Below are 20,424 nucleotides of genomic sequence, written 5' to 3' on the forward strand. Positions count from 1 at the left end.
ATCACTACCCGGACTACAGACACAAACCTCTACAAAATACCTAGGCATCATAATTGACTCCAAACTATCCTGGAAACCCCACGTCGATCAGCTTAACAAGAAATTATCCACTAGCCTGTACACCATAAGAAGAATTAAGCAAGTATGCAGTCCAGACGTGGCCAGAGTTGCTTACTATGCCCTTTTTGAATCGCACCTCAGATATGGTATTGCAGCATGGGGAGGGGCGTCAAAGGGCAATTTAGATAAATTACTTGTAAAGCAAAAAAGAGCAATTAGATGCCTAGCCAACTTAAACTACAGGGACAGCTGCAGGGAGTCATTTAAGGACCTAAAAATACTCACAATAGTATCACTTTATATAAGGGAAGTCATCATTCACACAATTACAACAACACAGCCAAGACACCGAGACCTACATCAGCACAACACCAGACACGCAGCAAACTTCACCATCCCACAGCATCGCCTGAGCCTGTTCGAGCAAAAACCATCTTACAAAGGTGCCCTCTATTACAACAACCTTCCAGAGCACCTCAAGAGAGAACAGCCAAAAAACTTCAAGAGGCAACTCACAGCATGGCTTCTGGAACGGCCGTTCTACTCAGAGAATGAGTTTTATGGACTATGGAGTGAACGGCTGAAATTTATTATAATTTTATTTATTGACCATTTGACGTGTAACTGTTCTCAAAGAATATGTTAATAAAGAAATTGTCTAATTGTCTAAATATTCTTCGAGATAAGAAGTGGGATTTCTTCTGGAGGAAAGGAAAAGTATATTTAGGTTTTCCTGATCTTCTTGAGTTAGAATTTATTACTGTTTATAAACATGTTCCTCACAATCTTATAGTCTGAGGATCTTGTTACAGAAATTCACTATCTTTGTTGCAATTGCAATTTAAAGCTCACATTGAGCTTGCTTACTTTACTCAGCACGGATATTTTGTAGTTTTTCATGAAATTTTTCACTTTTAAAAATATTCCATATAAATTCTTTAGGTCTCTTCAAGCAACATCATGCACAATCATGTTTTATGTCGATTTGTGTGAGTGATATTTATTTCTGTATGCGTGCGTAGTGTTGTGTTATTTTAATTTTATGATGAAACCATCTACCATCACAGCACCTAAGGTCCAAAGATGAAAGAAAACCTTCGAAACATGAAACCATAGGAACGCATGACAATTGGATTGATTGACGGTAGGATTTAAACCTATTTTTAGTTATTAAAAACGATCCTGGGCTATCTACAATGAATTATAGACTAATAAATATCTAAAACGATACCCAATTTCATCATTGGACTCCTATACATTCTTTCATTGCATTTATCTGTTTGATTTTTTTTTGTTTTCAGCATCATCTCAAGATCATCAAAGTCATAGAGCCATTACAAGATAGTGGGAATTCAGGTAGGACAAGAAGAAATAAAAAATACACAGTCTCGCATCCTAATTAACCTACAAAAATGAACTGCACATTGTCAGCAAACTAAAATATCTTATCAAGGAACAAAAACAAGAGAAATATAAAAATATAATTTATTTACAAGGTTACATTAGTTTGTTGTACCCAACCCCCAGACAAGTTAGCAGCACTTTGTTGAACCCTGTCCTCAGATCCTCTTCCTCTTTCTCTTGGAAGGGCTCCAGTTTGAACGTGACTCCAAAGAATGTCCGAAGATGACGCAGGAAAGATATCCTAAAAGCAGAAATATTCAGTTTCAGATTGATGTAAAAGATACATCACTATTTCATAATACTTTATCCCTCACACATAATTTAGGAAACGTATTTTTATTATCAAAAAAAAATGAAATTGATTTGCGATGGATATATCCATTACCACTGCAACTTCTTTTATTGTCAATATAAAAAATTGTCCCACTGAGTACAAAGTGGCTTTCACAAAATATCTACCTGTGTACTAGCTTCAGTCAACATTATAACGAATGGACCAAATCTACACAAATTTGGCAAATAGGCGTAGTTGGTAAGTGAATTTGGGACATTTTCTAATTGTTACATTTTATACACAGATAAAAAACCATGTCTTTCATAAAAAAAAAGTCTAAAAATTTATTTGAGTAATTTTGATTACATTTTGCTAATCTTAGTCTGCTACATGTTTAACAAAATAACACAAACTCTGAAGATTCTGGTTTAAAATTATAAAGGTTAGAATATTTATTTTGCCTATAAAGCAATGGAAAATGTGATGAAACCTTAGGGATGGCAATTTTTGAATCCTACCATGATGCTGATAACATTTGGTTACTGGCAAAAAAGTAATTATTTCCCATATCAACCTGAGGGTGGTGAAAAGCCAGTATGTATTTCTTTGAGTCTGATGAAGAGACAAGGTTTTCGATGGGGATGCTGCAAAGCCACTGGGCAATTTCTTGAGAAGGGTGAAATTGGGTTGTTGAACTTATTCACCAATTATACTAGATAGGGTTACTGAGAAAAAAAATTGTTTTTATTTGTATAATTTTGTCTGAAAGTGTTATAAATCACTTCCTAGTGTTGTGAAGGCGTAGGCAACAGAAAAAAAACAATGGTTGCAAATGTTGAGTTTAGCTCAATTTCATCTTCTGCTCAGTGCAGTGTCTGAAATCTCACTCTGTCACCAGGCTTCTGGAAATGTCCATCTGAAGAGATCCAAAAATGTCGACAACGAAGACGTTAAAAATGAATAGTTGCATTGTTTTACAAATAACATCATAGTGCAATTAATTGTGCACCTGATGAGACAATGAGAATACATCTCTTCATCTAGATTACTCTGGATGGCTGCTGGGTAAGTCAGACAAGTCTTTTGTAGTCTGCATCTCTGATGTCAAAATAATGCAGTTTCCTTTGAACGTCTTTTGTCGCCGACCTTTTTAGATCTTTTTACACCAGGGGTTTCCAAAATGAAGTGTGTCAAGACTAGTCAAAGAGGGAGTGAAACCTATTGTAAATGTTCGATATATTGAAAACGAAAGAATGAAAGACTAGCTACTGTTTCCTATGCAGCATTGTCAGACTTTATCGACAAATATGAATTCTCCTGGCAAAAAATGATTGGCATATACACAGATGGTGTCTTTTCCCATGCTTGGTTCTCGTTCAGGCTTTATGCAATTGGTAAAAGAGAAAAATACTGATATGACTGGGATTCATTGTTTTATACATCATCAAGCCTTGTCAGCCAAACTTATTCTGAACAAACTCATTGCTGTCTTAAAACTATGTATTAAAATAGTGCATTCCATAAGAGCAGTGCATTAAATACTCGACTGTTTAAAACTCTGTGTGAACATTTAGGAGGTGATTACAAAACACTATTTTATACAGTAGTATGCTGGCTCTCAACAGAAAACATATTGACAACAATATTAGAGCTCCGAGATGAAGTAATCACCTTCTTGGAATATCAGAAGTAAGCGAAGAGTGGACTTCAAAAAGCAAAGTGTTCAAATAATGTTGGTTTGATTGAGTTTTGAGTTTAGCTAAAGTTCATCTTCCTTTTATTGCAGCATCTGGTATCTGACACTGTCTCAGACTTGACTCCTGGAATCTGGAGTCATGTTCGTCTGAAGAGATCCAAAGAAAGTCGACGACAAAGAAGCTCAAAACCAAACATTTACATCGTTTCAACATCAGAGACACCTATAAATAGGTGAAGTGGTAGTCTCATTGTCTCATCAGTTGCACAATTGAGTACACTGCGATGTGATAGACTTGATCTCTAAGCACAGCAGAGCAACCGAGTATTCTACACATAACGTAGCTATGGAAGGAAGGGTTGATTCAATTGAATCTTGAGTTCGATTACTCAGTCTGCCGTGCATAGAAAACGTGTCTATCACATCTTGTGCACTCAATTGTGCAACTGAGATAAACAGATTTTGTAAAAGACATTTGATATTTCTTACTAATAAACATATAAGAAGAAAATAAAAATGTAATTTTCCAATTTAATTAAAACTTAAAAAATCATAATTATTTTAAAGAAACAACATTTTAATCACAATTAAACTCATTTTACAGCTGAGAAGACTGTTCAGATGTAACATTTAACACGCAATTCGACATAGGAACAGAGGTTGCACGCACACTTTAAGACTTGTTCTATCATCTTTCCCACGCAGAAAAAGTCGTCAGAACGCCAGCGTACACCGTTAAATGACATTTAGTTCCTATTACAACCCGTTTTGGATTGATAACAGGCGGACAAGAACAAAAAACAGAGTGCAGCTGATGTCACACTTTCAGGTAGCATTTAAATGCATTGTATTGCCAGTTTGAAGAACTACGGTTTATGATGGAAAACAAAGTCATACGTCATACTGTGTGGATTAATTTTTACCACACAGGATTTCCCGTAATACCCATGGGATGAGTTCAGAATTACAAAATAATATATTGTCTTCTTGAGATTCTTCTACTATGGGACGGCTTATTGCCAGGCACTTAAGTCTCAAGGGCCTTTTGCGCACCCCTGAAGCACACCATGAGGCTGACAAGTCTACAGTTTCAGCAGTTCTACAAACCGCAAAAAACAACCGATCAAGTCCTCCTGGGAAAATTCGCCACCAAATGTTGCGTAATATTGAGATTAAATTTAACAGCTGAAATAGCCAACGGTTGAATTCAGTGAGAAAACTTATGGCTCAGATAAAACTACTGAGGTGGGGGTGGGCTTGTAATACTGACAGTAGAGTTAGTCTGGCTTAGCACAAGATTACAAGTAAAATTCCCAGAAGGGGGAATAAAGATCACTTTTGAATGAACCTAATAGTTGATAACCTAGCACAACCGCGCACAGACTCACGTGTACGGTGAGAGAGGGCCGCTGACGAACTGTGAGACATCCTTCTGTGTGAGTGACATGTACAGACACGCCAGACTCTGGAAGCTGGAGTCCAGGCAGCCCCCACGAGACACCTCCTCCAGCAGGTTCCAGGCTAACTGTCGGCCCAGGTCCTCGGGAGCAGAGGGGGGTGCAGGGGGGGGCAAGGAGACCTTCTCCCCGTCAGCACCACCCCCGCAGTACTCTCTGTCTGGATACTGCCTCCATATCCTGCAACACAGAACAATAAACCTTTAACTGAAACCATCCCAACTACTGTTCTTTCAATAATTTTAATCATTTAATACTATGATATAATTTGTAAATAGAATCCAAAGGTATAACACCATAATGAGCTGTTAATTAAGGATTTTGTTCACATAACTTCATCGAACATGACGCATAGAGCCGAAACCATCCCCTGTTCCAAAGTTTACATATATATACAGTGTGTCCCATGAGTAACCCGACACACTTCTCAGATGGTTTCCTGTTATCAAAATAATGAAAAAAGAACATATGAACATATGTATGGAAACGCTTTGTTAGCGAGTTATGGCTGGGGAAAGACTTCGTCTGATTTTCTAGGAGAGGATGGAAATAAATGGGAACTGATGTTTCAATTGCATAAATATAGTTGTTAAATTTATTGGAATTTATGTCAAATTGAAAAACTGAGTAAAATTGAACTGAAAAATTGAATAAAATATTTCTCAGACCTGTAAGACCACCCATTTCTTAGATATCAGACAAAATATGCAACATTCGGTCTTGGAAAACATGCTTTGTTTAGATTTTAAGTACATTCTGAAGAGAATTATATTAAATAGCCAAATAATAAACAAACACAAAGTTTAAAAAATTAATGCTTAATTAAATCAACACATACGAAAAATAAGACAGAAAATGCAACATCTGTTTATTAAATGCACGTTCTTCGTTATTTTATTATCCATTTAATGAAGTTAATGTACTTAAAATCAAAACAAAGCATGTTTTTCATGACCAAATTTTGCATATTTTGACTGATATCTCAGAAATGGGTGGTGTTATAGGTCTGGGGCATATTTTATTCCTTTTTCAGTTCATTTTACATAAAAGCCAATAACTTTAACAACTATCTTTATGCCATAAAACATCTGTTTTGCTTTATTTCCGACCACTTCCTAGAAAATTGGGCGAAATCTTTCCCTAGCTGTAGCTCGCTAACAAAGTGTTTCCGGACATATGTTTATATGAACTTTTTTCATTAATTTGATGATAGTAAACCACCTGAGAAGTTTGTCGGGTTACTCGTGGGACAACCTGTACATAAATGTTTGGGGCTCTGTGATGTAGTAGTAGCATGCTCATACGGCAAGTGAGATATATATATATATATATATATAAACACACACACACACACACACACACACAAAAGCCGGTCTGACCACTTTGTTTTTAGCTTTGCTGGACATCAATTCGGCAATGATCTCTTCAACCTCAGCCTTAGCTGTTGTATTAGCACACTTCCTCTGTACATTGGTGCGGGAAGAAGCTTGTAATTGAAAATCCATCAAAAAAAGTTTGATTTTTATTTCAACAAGCATTATTACATAATCCTGCCAATTGTTGCTTTTTTACACAAGCTGTAGTATTGTAAACATTTAAATTGTACATTTTAAACACATTAGAGAGGTTTTAGATTTTACTGTTTCTCCAAAATATCTTTTGTCTCCTATCCGTACAGCTTAAAATGTTAGTTTAATTTTCTTAATTCTGGTTGACTTTCCAAGAACAATTAATCAGATATTGTGTATTCATAATGTATACAATTTTGGACAATAAATGACACCACAACACAATAATGATTGTATTATAGCAAAATATGTGTTCATTTAAACTAACACACTATATATCTTTATGATGGACAGTAAATGGAGTTACAGCATAATAATAATTTGTATAATAGTAAAATATGCTTTATATTAAAATTAACACACAATGTGTCTTTATAAAATAACAATCAAATGAAAAAGTAGGACTGTAAATAGGAATAAACGAAAGTATCGGAATTTAAATGATTTTTGAAAAATGTCCTCACTGATCAAGATTTATAACGCTTTCCCTCTCTCCCCCCCCCCCCCCCGTCCTGTTTTTGTCTTCTTCCCATATTCAGGTATTCCATTAATTGTTATCCTGGTGTCAACAGCTAAAGTTAAGTTCTTATCCAGTTGACACAACTGAATGTAACATTGCACTACAGCTGTTTTTCATTTTCTGCTTTGTATCCTTGGTGGAAGTAAGTTGGTTTTAATGGAAAAGACATATTTTGTATACTTCTACAGCTGTTACTGAACAAATTTGTATATTAACTTATCTTTTTACACACCTGGAGATTTCCCAGACTTTTTCCCCTTCCTGTGATCGACGGTGAGGAACACGTCTGGCAGGAAGTGCAGCAACTCGCCCTTGGCTGCCTCACAGATACGGTTGGCGATGGCAGGAGACACTCTCAGCGCAAACACCACCCCTCGCACCCGCTTTATCTTACCCGCATCCTTTATCTAAACAGTTTCATTCTTTGTTCAATTAATCGAAAATTCTACAATTCATACGTTTAAAAACTGATTACTTTAACAGTTTAATTATGCAAGATCCATTAAAAACTCAGAATTACAAATTTGTTAGCATTATTAACCCCTTGATCCCACTTAGTCTTCAGCTGCCACACCTGTGCTATCATGTTCCAACCTGCTGCTTGGCTGCACAACACCGGTAGCTGTAAGATGATACACGTTGGCCTCTAGTGTTGTTTATTTGAACTACTTCAAATCCACAATAGTGCTGTTTAATCATTGCTCCTCTTGTTGATGTTATCAACAAATCCTTCAAAAGCGGCATTTTCCCCTCGGCTCTCAAAGTATCAAAAGTGTACCCAAAACTGAAGAAAGGAATCTCAACCAACCTCAGTAACTATCGCCCCATTTCAATAATTCCCACCTTTTCCAAAATCTTTGAGAAAATCGTCCTGAAGAGACTCATAGACCATTTGACACAACTTGACCTCCTCACTAACTGCCAACATGGTTTTTTAAAGGGTAGATCTACAGCCACAGCCTTAACAGACCTAGTAGAATTTATTATTGATCACATTGACAAAGGCAAATACACCACTGCTGCTGTTCTCCTTGACTACTCAAAAGCGTTCGACTGCCTTAGCCATGATATCATTCTTGATAAGTTAGAGGCACTAGGGGTCCAGGAAACTGCTAAACACTGGTTTGAAAGCTATCTCAGAGGACGGAGTCAACTGGTAGAGCTCAGTTACATGGAAAATGGTGTTACTCAAACAGTAAAATCAAAGTTACGTTCGATTGAAAGAGGAGTACCACAAGGATCGGTGCTTGGGCCTGTACTTTTTATACTTTTGACAAATGACTTCCCTGATTACATCAAGGACTACAGTTCGGTGGTGATGTACGCAGATGACACAACCCTTTTACTGAAAGGAGACACACCAGAGGACATCAGCATCAGTGCATACATTGCCCTAAACATGACATACGACTACTGCCTTACAAATAACTTGGTAGCAAACCCTTCTAAAACAAAACAGATCAATTTCAGCAGAAGAGGTGAACAAATCCCGGCCCTTCCTGATATTGACCTTGCAGACCAAACTGACCTTTTGGGTCTCACTCTAGACTCAAATTTGACATGGGGCCCACATGTTGACATCCTGTGCAAGAAACTCAACTCTGCTCTCTATGTAATAAGAAGAATTAAATGCATCAGCAACATAGAAGCAGCAAAGATGGCATACTTTGCTTTATTTGAGACATACTTGAGGTATGGTATAGTAGTATGGGGTGGCACATCAACTACCAACTTAAATCGTATACTCACCATCCAGAAGTCAGCTATAAGATCCATAGCAAACCTAAAAGCACGAGACAGTTGCCGAGAAGAATTTAAAAACCTCAAAATTAAAACAGTAATCTCAATTTACATACAGGCAGTCATACTCCATGTTGATAAATTAGGACTCCCAAAAGAAACAAGATTACATTTTCATGACACTAGACATTCATCAAGAATCCCCGTTGCGAGACATAGGACAGCTCTTTATGAAAGAAAACCATCATTCATCGGGGCTAAACTCTACAACCATCTCCCTGCTGACTTCAAGCTACTGACGGGCGAAGCGCTGAAACACAGATTGAGCTCCTGGTTGACAGATAATCCAGTCTACTCAATCAAAGAGTTTCTTGACAAGACCAAAGACAGTGGACTTAACTTAGGAACATGATAACATTGTATATTCATCCAATATTGAATTATCTAACCTCAACATACTTGACACCATTCTCTGTACTTGATGTTCAGAAATAAAGCATTATTCTATTCTATTCTAATTGCTACTACACTCTGGCGGTCAACTAAGGAACTATCATAAAAGCACATGATGGTTTTAACTGGATGTTGGAAACAGAACGCTGTTTTCTACTTTTTTAATGCATTTTTGAAGTTGCTACTACAGTTTTTTTATTTTCTATTTTTTGGTAGTGATTCAGTTGTTATTGCATAAATTATTCGCAATAACGTTAAGGACGTTTAAAACCAATTTTAATTTGTCCTGGCGATCAGGATGTCAACTCAATTTACTAAACAAGATCTGACTTGAGGAATCAGGAGACACTGGTTGCAGTTTGGTAAATGACGATGTTACTGAAGTTGATCACGGTGAATAAGAAACATTCTACATGTATACTGACAGCGGAGCAGCTTTGTGCATAGCAAATAAATCTGGTAGTAGTTCATCAAGGCACCGTTGAAAACTGCACTTAAGAGGGTTATGAACCTGACAGGTCTTTTTAAAATTGTGTCATTGTCTAAAAGATTGATAACTCTTGATAGAAAAATACTATAAACTAAATTTGGTACATAGCTTCCTCCTGGTACAGGGAAGAACTCAATTGATTTTGAAGTCAAAGAGCAGTAAAGTTGCAAACAAATTTGTAAGTACCTGCCTAATGGAAGACTTTCATTACATTCTGTTGGGTCCTTATGGATACTCTGTGGTATTTGTTTATTTTGTCTGACCTCACGGTCAGAAAAGCTTATGCAAAGGAAATAAGGGGGAAGTTATCACAGTATGAGGTTAACAATAGTGATAAAAATGGTTACAATCATAGAAAAAATTGGAACCTGAGCTATCCTTAGTGTAAGGGCCAAACTCCAAAGCATTGAAGCATATCACTACAATTAATGCTGTAGAATGTAAGTGATGACTTTTTAAGTCTTGTCAATATTCGAGATTGATTAATCCTAACGAAGTGTCGTCAATTAACTAATAACGTAATGACCGGTGAAACCAGGAGTCTACAAGTACAGGTCTGAACCACCCAGGCAAGTTCAGTTTTTGTGCTGGATGATGCTGAGGATTTTCACACAGTTCCTGTTTTATTTGCTACCAAATTCAGGAATCTGGACAAGGTGATCCAGGTACAGTTTGGAAAGTTGATACCTTCTATTTTATAACTGCATTTATGACTCATTATACTCACTTGTAAATTGATCTGTAAGTAAAACATAGAAAAAAAAACATTCAGTTATTCAAACTATTATAATTGAATAGTGATGCAACATAATGTAAACATCTACAAAAAGCTATGCCAATGATAGTATACTGATATCAATAATGGAACCTAATGCAAAATTTAAAAAATAACCAAATTATCTCAATCAAACAGTTGATTGCAATTATTTTCACCATGGAGAATAACAATGTACATAATTGCTTAGGAAAAGAACACAAAATAATATTTCAAAAATGTTTGTTACAAAATACAGTTTAGAATATGGGATTAGGCAAAACTGTGGAAATGCCCTTATTATTTTCTAATGCTTTAACTGGCAAAACTTAACTCAGTATCTTAATAGGGTATGAAAATATTTTTTTTGTCAATTTACAACTTTATCTTATTTTAAAGTGGGGTATTTGGGGGTAACTCCAATATCGTTCATAGAAAGCCCCATCAATTGATATCTCATTTAAAATGAGTGGTGGTAAAAGAATGTGAATGGTGAAAAACAGAAGTCTATCTCGTTCCATTAGGAAATGGTGTCAATTTGAAATGTTAACATGTTTTATTATGAATTGTTATTTCCTTCACACAAGCCATTGGTCCAAGTAACAAGCAGAATGACACTAAAAAGAAGACTGGCTTCCCTAAAAAAAACCTATGAAAAGCTTCAGAGGTGTCCTACTACACCAGACTCTGTGTGTCGCATAACAGGCTTCACTAAGAATTTACAGTCACCTTCCTCCAAGGTGGCTTCGAACCTTCTCTCATTAAACAGATCAATGTCTTCTAAGGTCATTGGTCTCATTACGGGGCATGGTCACCTGAGGAAGCATCTTCACAGAGTTGGCATCCTTCAGGAGGATCCGCTCTGTAGAAGGTGTAATGAGCAGGAGGAGACTGCTGAGCACCTGCTCTTTGATTGCCCTGCAATAGCAAGAGAGCGGTATCCCATCTTTGGTAGTTTGGACAGGGGTGGTGAATTTTCCCAGGAGGACTTGATAGGTTGTTTTCGGCGGTTTGTTGAACTGCTGAAGTTGTAGACTGGTGGGCCTCATGGTGTGTTTCTGGGGTGCGCAAAAAGCCCTTGAGGCTTAAGTGCATGGCAGTAGGCCGCCCCAAGGGGAAAAAAAAGGATTGATGAGGGAAAACTCATTGAGGGGCACCTGAAATTCCCAATCTGATCTGTGTAAAACTTAAGTTTCATAGCAAATTTAAATCTATTGCTCTGTTTATGAGATATCCTCTTGAGTGATATTGGTCAAATAAATCTCAGCCAAATCCCACGGAGGAATATGCCTCATCATCAAGTTGATCTAGCTTATGTAGAAAAGAAGTTTCATGCAACATTCAAAATCTATAGCTCAATTCGTACTGGAAATCCTGAAAGTTGACCAAATAGAAATTTTCCACGTCTCTTAGTTTTAAGATAAAATAATAATATATAGTAATTACATCTATCCTGAATCAAGAACTGAACCTGATCAGACTTTGCATTTCAAGAGAGGGAAAGAATCACCAATACTCCACGTACCTGAACAGGCTTCAGCTGTCGAATGGTTGGACACGTGAGCACCACCTCCCCCCCTCCCTCAGGCTCCATCCCCCTCTTCTTGATGGTCAGATCGAGGTCTGTGCTGATCACCAAGAACCTGCCCAGTACAGGGAGAGCTGCAGACTTGAAGGAATCAACTGAAGGATCCGTCTGGAAGAAATGCCAGTTAAATATTATTAACTGAAAAAGCCTGTTAAATGTAATCAACTGTTTTGTGTTAACATTGTTTTACGACAGCACGTCATACGTTTCATTAGTTTAACCACTATTTTAAATTTATTTACATTTATAGTCTTGAAAGTGTAGAAAAAGCTTGATAGTAACATATATAGTAACATATTTCTTATGTTACTATCTCAAACAAAACAAATCTCAGGTTTGCCTAGTTACTGTTTTGATAATAAATCATAGACTTACATCGTTGTTGGTCACTCCATGCAGAGTGATGTTCAATGCTTTCTTGCAGAACGGAGCAAGTCCAAGGACCACCTCCAGGTAGTACCCTATCCCACGCTGCTTACAACACTCGTGTTCCAATGTTCCACCGATCAAGGCACCCGGGATGAAATCAAACTCCGTCCCCGTTTCATTGATCTCCAGCGTTGTTCCATTTGTCAGCTTGTCCAGAAGACGGAGAAGGTTAACTTCATATTCTGTACACATTAAAGATTATTAAAGATACAGATTTGTATGGAATTCAGAGAAAATAAAAATCCTGAATTGCGTAAAAATAAACATATAAATCTATTCCTCTAAAATGCATACAGTGTATCAGACAGACCACATGGGTCACTAATAAGACAAGCGAAATGAAATAAAATCTTTGTTTCACCTCTAACCCCACAACTACAACTGAAAAGATCTCAGTGTAATTATTTTAAAGTCTGCAATGCCAAAAACTACTATTTTGAAAGTATGTGTGGTGGTTTTGGAACATACTAGCTGTTTCCCGCGGCTTCGCACGCGTCTCTTAAGCTTTGCCTGTATATTTCTTTGCCTTCAAATAGTGTTTGGATATTTTAATATACGTAACTACTGTGTTGTAATTGCAGTTTATAATGTGCAGGCGCTTTGATAACTTTTATATCTTGCAGTACAGCCTGGTGGTTAGTTACATCAATGGGCATTGCGTATAAACCTTCTACATAGAAAAATACAAATTTTCATAGTGATCGGTCCAATAGTTTCTGAGTCTATAAAGGACAAACACACAAACATTCATTTTTATATATTATGATTGCAGAAACAGTTTAAAACAAAATTTGTCGTTTCTCTTAAGCTTACTCTATGCTTTAAAACTATAAGTGTAGTAATTAAATTATATATAAATATATTTTTTGTCGCATTATATATGTTTACAAAGAACAGCTGATTAAAAATTTGAAAAGACTCTTTCACTTAATAACATATGTTTGCTGCAATGCATTTCTTACGGGTATTTCTGTAACCAGTGGGGCGGAATCCTGAATCGGGAAAGGGATAAAAAGTATCCTATAACCTTCTACAGATCAAGACGAACAAATTTAAAAAAAAATTAGGCGAATCCGTCCAGCCGTTTGTGAGTGATGCTGTTACACACGAACAGTTTCATTTTTATATATATAGATTCACATGTAAACATGGGTTGTGATGTAGGCCTACACCTTACTTTAAAAGTCTCAAATTCCTGATTATTTTGACACAACATTTTTCTAGTTATGATTAGCTCTGTAACTGTAAGTAAAGGTATACCATAAACATTGAAAAAATGCGTTGTACGCTTTAATTATTTTATTGTAAAACTCCTTTTTACTTTCTCGAGAAACAAAATTTTCCTAAAACTTTTAATGACATCTCTTTTATAAGAATTATAAAATAAGACAGACATTTTGAATTATTCAAATTTGAATTAGGAGATTTAAGTTTCCAAGTTGTAAACATTAGAAAAATTAAAATGCCATAGTTTAATGATGTGGTGCACATCAAATTCAAAATGGATTAATCAGAGTTTTGAGTAATTAAAAATGTAAATGTTGGGTATTTTTTTAATATTATCGTAGTCTAATCAATGTAACACGTTTAATACTTATCTGTAATCTATTTCTAACCACAGTTTCCTTCATTTGTTAATTGATGTCATGTAATCACATTATTTGAAGTGGCAACAGATTTTATCATTGGATGCAATAGGCTATTTTCTTATAGACTGATTCAATATATTCAAAGATGACTTTCAATGATTGGAAATACCTACAGACTAATTGTAATGTTGTTGATAATTTTATTGGTTCAGACATTTCAATTGTTTTATTATTCAGTAGTTTGGATAACCAGAACTAAAGATTATTTGATTTTTTTTGTTGGCCGGTTACTACACAATAGCCTATAAGAAACATAACATATTTTGTTAATATAATTTACTCATTTTGTGTCTTGGTTAAACCACATAAATCCAGTAATTAAAATATCAATAGGAACTAATAATAATTCAATAGTAGAGAGAGAGAGAGAGAGGCCATTTATGAAAGTTTCACTTTTCTGTATTGCAACCTATCTATAGGACAAGTTACAAGAAACATGTCCAATTTAGCAAATTTGTAAAAGTTTATACCTTGCAATAAGAATCCTATTAGGCTATATTTTCATATTAAAATTGACTATACCGTAATGCCTTAACCAAATGACTGACTGAAAGGAGGAGACTAATAAGCAGTCTACACTTGTTGAACGATTATTATTATTGAAAGACTCAATATATTATCTAACTTCAATATCATATAATGATCTTACATAACAAGAATTATAATAAATCAACAATAACAATAATACATTACAATTTGTAATAAAATAAAGGGCTGAGTAAGATAAGCGGACCCGGTTTTTATCTCGCTTGTTACAATCATTGCTACTTCATATATCAAATAACAGAATTATCAATCGATATAAATGTATCTAAAATACTACATTAACGTCACATGTTTCAAATTAATAGAAATAGTTTTAAAAATTATGTAATGTCATAAATACTAAAGGAACCATAACCATTAATGAAACGATAAAATTGAGACAAGTGACAGAAAAAATGTCATTTAAATAATAAAGAAAACGTAACAACAAAGCAAACATCTTGAAACCAAAAAGGACACAGTAAATCACCTTTAAGTGTTTAGTTTTCTAAAGTTAACTACCTTTTCTTTATTTAAAAGAAGTTGCTTATAGATAAAAATTGTGCTTAGAATATGAAAATGTCTATACAGTTGGTACAGATGATTTATTTATTGTTCAGATTCATTTCTATTGGTTGATTATATCAATGTGTATATAATAGTTAACTATCGTTTGATAATTTCAATATAAAAAACCCAGTCTGCTTAGTACTCTACCAAAAATAAATAATAATATAAAAAAGAATACAGTACTTTGGGATTATACCGACCACACCAGTATGAGGAACACAAAAATATCAATTTATAGAAACAAACATTATAGAACAAAAAAACAACTCTTTAATTACAAAATAACAAACTTACGACGATTATCAATTGTTAATAGGTTTTCTGTGACGCCCAGAATGCAGCAATATCAAGGATAAGTTAGTGTCGTACTCGACAGACACTGCCGCACGAAAGTACAACAATGCGGCGCACCAGCTGAACGGGCGGTGAGACTCTGCAGTCACGTTATCTACTAGACCTCTCGACTTTGACCTCTGTCTGAGGATGGGGAGGGGTTTGCGATAAGACAATTCCTGTTTTATATTGACGAAATATTGTTCTACGCTAATCTAGTAATCAGTAGAAGCAAAATGTCAAATAACGATTCATGTCTGTGTGTGGTCGGTATAATCCCAAAGTACCTACCAAAAATACCAAACTAACTTGAAGCCATTTGATACAAATCTCATCACTTTGAAGAGATATCTCGCACAATTTTGTCATAATCATTGCCTTTTTCTACAGAAATGTGTTACTTCTTGTTGTTCATTGTTCAGATTAAACACTAGTATCGTTAATAAGTAGAAATCACATGTTAAGTTAAATATATATTATAATATTGAATAATACACTTTATAAAAATGTTTCATAAAAACAACCAAATAACAAGTGTAGGCCACAAAGTCTACCAACTTAAAAGTTTGAAAACATTGCCAATTAATGAAAGTTGCTGCATTATGTTTAATACAATTTATTCAGCCCAATAACAGGGTAGGGTACGATAAGCGAACCCGGTTCTTTATATCGAAGAATGTAATCATCTATAACTAATATTCGCATCTCAAATTCCTGCTTCGGAAGTCTTAGAGGTCTTGAGGAAACTTGATGTTATGAGGGGTGCTGGCCCTGACAACGTACCACCATCATTTTTGTATCACTGCAAAGACATCTTAGTTCAACCCCTGACCACTCTATTTAACCTATCTCTACTGCATGGAATATTTCCTGAAATTCTTAAAGTGGGACACGTGGTTCCTATACTTAAGAGTGGTAGTTCCTCAGAAGTTGAAAACTATCGTCCCATTACTATTCTCTCTGCTGTTGGGAAGGTGTTTGAAGGGCTCGTACTGTCTCGTTTGAGACCATACTTGAAACCTCTAGTTTGTCCCTAGTCAACACGGTTTTACCGCCTGCAAATCCACAGTAACCAATTTACTTCTATTTGAAGAAAAAATACTATCCACCATGGGGTCTGGTAAACAGCTGGACGTGGCTTTTATTGACTTTGCCAAAGCCTTTGACAAGGTTGGACCACTACCATTCTTGGACAAAAAACTCAAAGCTTATGGCATTCACGGCCCACTCCTCTCCTGGCCTGAGCGACTATCTGCTGCAACGGCGCTTGCTAGTAAGGCTTCCTGGTGCACTTTTCTCAAGAATTCCACCAATCCTCGGGCGTCCCTCAGGGCTCCTTATTAGGCCCATATCTTTTCACTGTATTCATCAATGATATTACTTCGATACTGAAAGTGGATGCCCTGCTTTTTGCTGACGACGTCAAAATCTACACGGTGGTCTCCGGCCGGGACGACTCTGCACTGCTTCAGTCGAGTCTTGATGGTGTTCTGGATTGGTGTAGAACTAACAACATGAAGCTAAAACTCGTCCAAATGCTCTGTAATGACCTTCAGTCGATTGCATCAACCTAGTATTTTTCAGTATTCACTGGATGGTCAACCTCTGGATAGAGTATTCAAAATTAAGGACTTGGGTGTTACCTTCTCTGCTGATCTTTCCTTCAAATGACCATGTCGATGAGCTGTGCAGAAGAGCGTATAGGATGTTGGGATTCATCAACAGGTCTACTCGTGGAATGACAAGCTCTGCAGTCTTAAGGACTCTCTACTCATCCTTCGTTCGCCAGTTATTAGAATATGCGAGTCCTGTTTTGGTCTCCCTACCAGCTGGGTCTTGTTGACAAACTGGAAGCGGTCCAAAGGAGATTCCTGAGACTGGTGGGACTGCGGCGAGGACTGCTGTTTAGAGACATTCCTATTGCTGAGCTGCAGACCGAGCTTCTTCTCCCAGATCTTCGGACCAGGCGCTGTGTGGCGGATGTCTTGTAGCTGATTCGGCTGATAAGGGGGGAGCTGGACTGCCCGTCGCTGCTTTCGCGAGTGGATTTCCGTATACCATCGGGACTCGTTCGAGGGAGTTGTTTGGGAGGCGCCAATATTCAAGAAACTATGACTTCCATGGTCCACTTGCAAGGATGATGAGGATTGGCAACCGTCACTGCGGCGGGTTGGATCTCTTCCACGACCGGGTTTTCGACCATAAGGAGAGGAGTATTGACAGCCGCACAGCGGGACTCTACATGAAACGTCCTACCGTATCTATTCTTCATTTGTTATTATTTTTTGCATACGTACATATAGTATTTATTGATTGTTATTGTTTTGTTACTATATATGCATATTTATCGATTGTTATTATTCTTAGTATATTTTTCAAGTTGTTACATACTTTGCTCGTATTTATATCTGCATGTATTCGGTTGCTGGTATACTTATTATTTGCTTGTTATAGGTTTGATTTGTAAACTTTGGTTTGTCTTTTATTTCTTGCATACGTACAGATAGTATTTATTAATTGTTTTTGTTTTTGTTACTATATATACATATTTATCGCTGTTATTTATTCTTAGTATACTTTTCAAGTTGTTACATACTGCTTGTATTTATACTGCTTGCATGCTAGTATTCTGTTACTAGTATATTTAAGTATTTGCAATGTTATAGATTTGATTTGTAAACATTGGTTTTGCCGTTGGAATGAAATAAACAAATAAATAAATTCTAGACTATTAATCGATATAAAAGTATCTATAGTCCTCAATAAAAATCATATGTTTTAAATTAAAATATGAGTTTAATATTTACAGTGATCAAACAAATTATTATAACCAAAATTAGGAAAACTGGAGACTACCATATTTGCTCCTTTCACAGTTACAGTTGTTTCTTTCCCTTACATTTCAAATAATGGGTTTTTCGGTACCAGTCCAACATGTTGAAGCCACGAAAAACATGTCTTATCATCTTTCAAAGCAATGTCGTATGGTATTTTAAAATTAATTGCCATTTTTAATAGTCAAATGTTACTAATGTAGAATTAAAATTTGATAAATTAGATAAAAATATCCTACATGTATTATTTGAAAGTGTTTACAGCTGTTGGTATAGATTATTTAAGTTAATTAGTTGTTCAAAATAATTAGTCAGTATCGATTGATTATATCGGTGGTTATGATTAAGTAACATCGTTTGCCAAATTAGATATAAAAAACCGGGTCCGCGTATCGTACCCTACCCTTGTTTCTTTCCCACAAATTTCAAATATTGGGTTTTTCAGTACGAGTCCAACATGTTGAAGCCACGAAAAACATGTCTTATCATCTTTCAAAAGCAATGTTGTATGGTTTTCTAAAATTGACTGCCATTTTTAATAATCAAATATTACTTATGTAAAATTAAAATATTACCCTACGTGTATTATTTGAAAGTGTTTACAGCTGTTGATATAGATTATTTAAGTTATTTGTTCAAAATAATTTATCAGTATCGATTGATTATATCAATTGTTATGATTAAGTAATATCATTTGTTAATTTCAATATAAAAAACCGAGTCCGCTTATCATACCCTACCCCAATAACGTAATTATTAATCTTGCTACGAATTACAAATAGCAGCAAAATATGGCCTAACCTAGATCTGACTATAATATGTAGTTAATATCACCTTGTAATCCTGGTTCATCACTCTGTGCTCTAATTTCACTTATGTTAATGGCTTTTCCACTTAAAACAGATAATAAAAGTCTCTGTCTTAAATAATTGCTTCCTTTGAAAGACAAATAGTTTTTACTATAAGGTGCCATGAAGTTTATAATACAAACTATGAAAGATAATGCTGTACTCAGTGAGTGTGTTACACACAACTATTTTAGGTAACTGTCTATAATAATAATAAAAATTAATGTCTAACAAAACTCTCATAAACACAAGATAAACAACGTAAACGAATAGCACATTAAATAAGGTTAGGTTTGTTTATACTGTTCATGAAATTTGTACCCACATGGTGGTTGGTGATGGTATGTTACAAAACAAAGACATCAGATGTCATGGCCAATTTTTTTTATTATTCTGTTTAGCTTAGGAATTTCTATGTGGACGCCATGTACACTTACATTTTATACCACACCACTTTACTCCGCGCCCTGCACTGAATTAATTATAAAGTAAAAATTAAGTAAACTAAAATTGAGTTGTTGCCAATCCTGTCTCCACCCCTCTAACGTTAGCTTCGTTATATGTAGACAACTCGGTTTCTCCACCGTGATTCGTGTCTAAAACATCGTTGTGCACCTTAAGAAAACACCTCTTCCATTTAGATTACACTATATTTTGCTATCTATATGTCTCTGATGTAAATACAATGCAAAGAGTTCGTTTTAAGTTTCTTTGTCATGTACCTTTTTAACCCTTCAAACGGATGTAGGCTCAAACTGTGACAGACAGTTTTTAGACTTTGCACAAAGCAGAAGGTGAAATATAGCTGAATTCAACATTCACGCAGCTTCTAAAATATGTCTTCGTCCTTATAGTCCACAGATAGTCCTGTCGTTGCTTCTTTTAATTCTACCGTGTAAATATATTTATGATATTACTAAAACACAGATTAGATGCTCATATGACGGAAATTGTCTCATATTTGTCTAGAAGCTAATTCAAAATTCGTATGATCAAATATTGTTACCACGTATCGTATGTATATTCTAACGCATAACTGTTCTCAATGTTCATGTTAATAAAGAGATTCTGATTCCCAAATATAAAATTTCTACTTATCTCATTAACTCAATATATGACAGTAAACCTAATAACTGATTGTGATTTCAGAGCATTAACACAATAGCTTCCACAGTAAATGAGGAGATCACACTAAACCATTCTAACATTCTTTATAAAAACACCAGGCAAGG

The 20,424-nt window shown here is 35.6% G+C and overlaps 1 protein-coding gene across 1 annotated transcript; it reads right to left on the reverse strand.

Annotated features, from left to right (window-relative positions):
• Positions 1–1,531: 1,531 nt before the first annotated feature.
• On the reverse strand, positions 1,532–19,571 carry LOC124353532 (probable RNA 3'-terminal phosphate cyclase-like protein). The gene is given in 7 exon segments (XM_046803409.1): positions 1,532–1,705; positions 4,823–5,024; positions 5,027–5,071; positions 7,212–7,386; positions 11,942–12,112; positions 12,380–12,615; positions 19,179–19,571. Coding segments are annotated over 7 exon segments (1,116 nt in total). The 5' UTR covers positions 19,318–19,571; the 3' UTR covers positions 1,532–1,557.
• Positions 19,572–20,424: the final 853 nt, after the last annotated feature.

Source organism: Homalodisca vitripennis, chromosome 2 (genome assembly GCF_021130785.1).
Source record: "Homalodisca vitripennis isolate AUS2020 chromosome 2, UT_GWSS_2.1, whole genome shotgun sequence".
Taxonomy (NCBI): Eukaryota; Metazoa; Arthropoda; class Insecta; order Hemiptera; family Cicadellidae; genus Homalodisca; species Homalodisca vitripennis.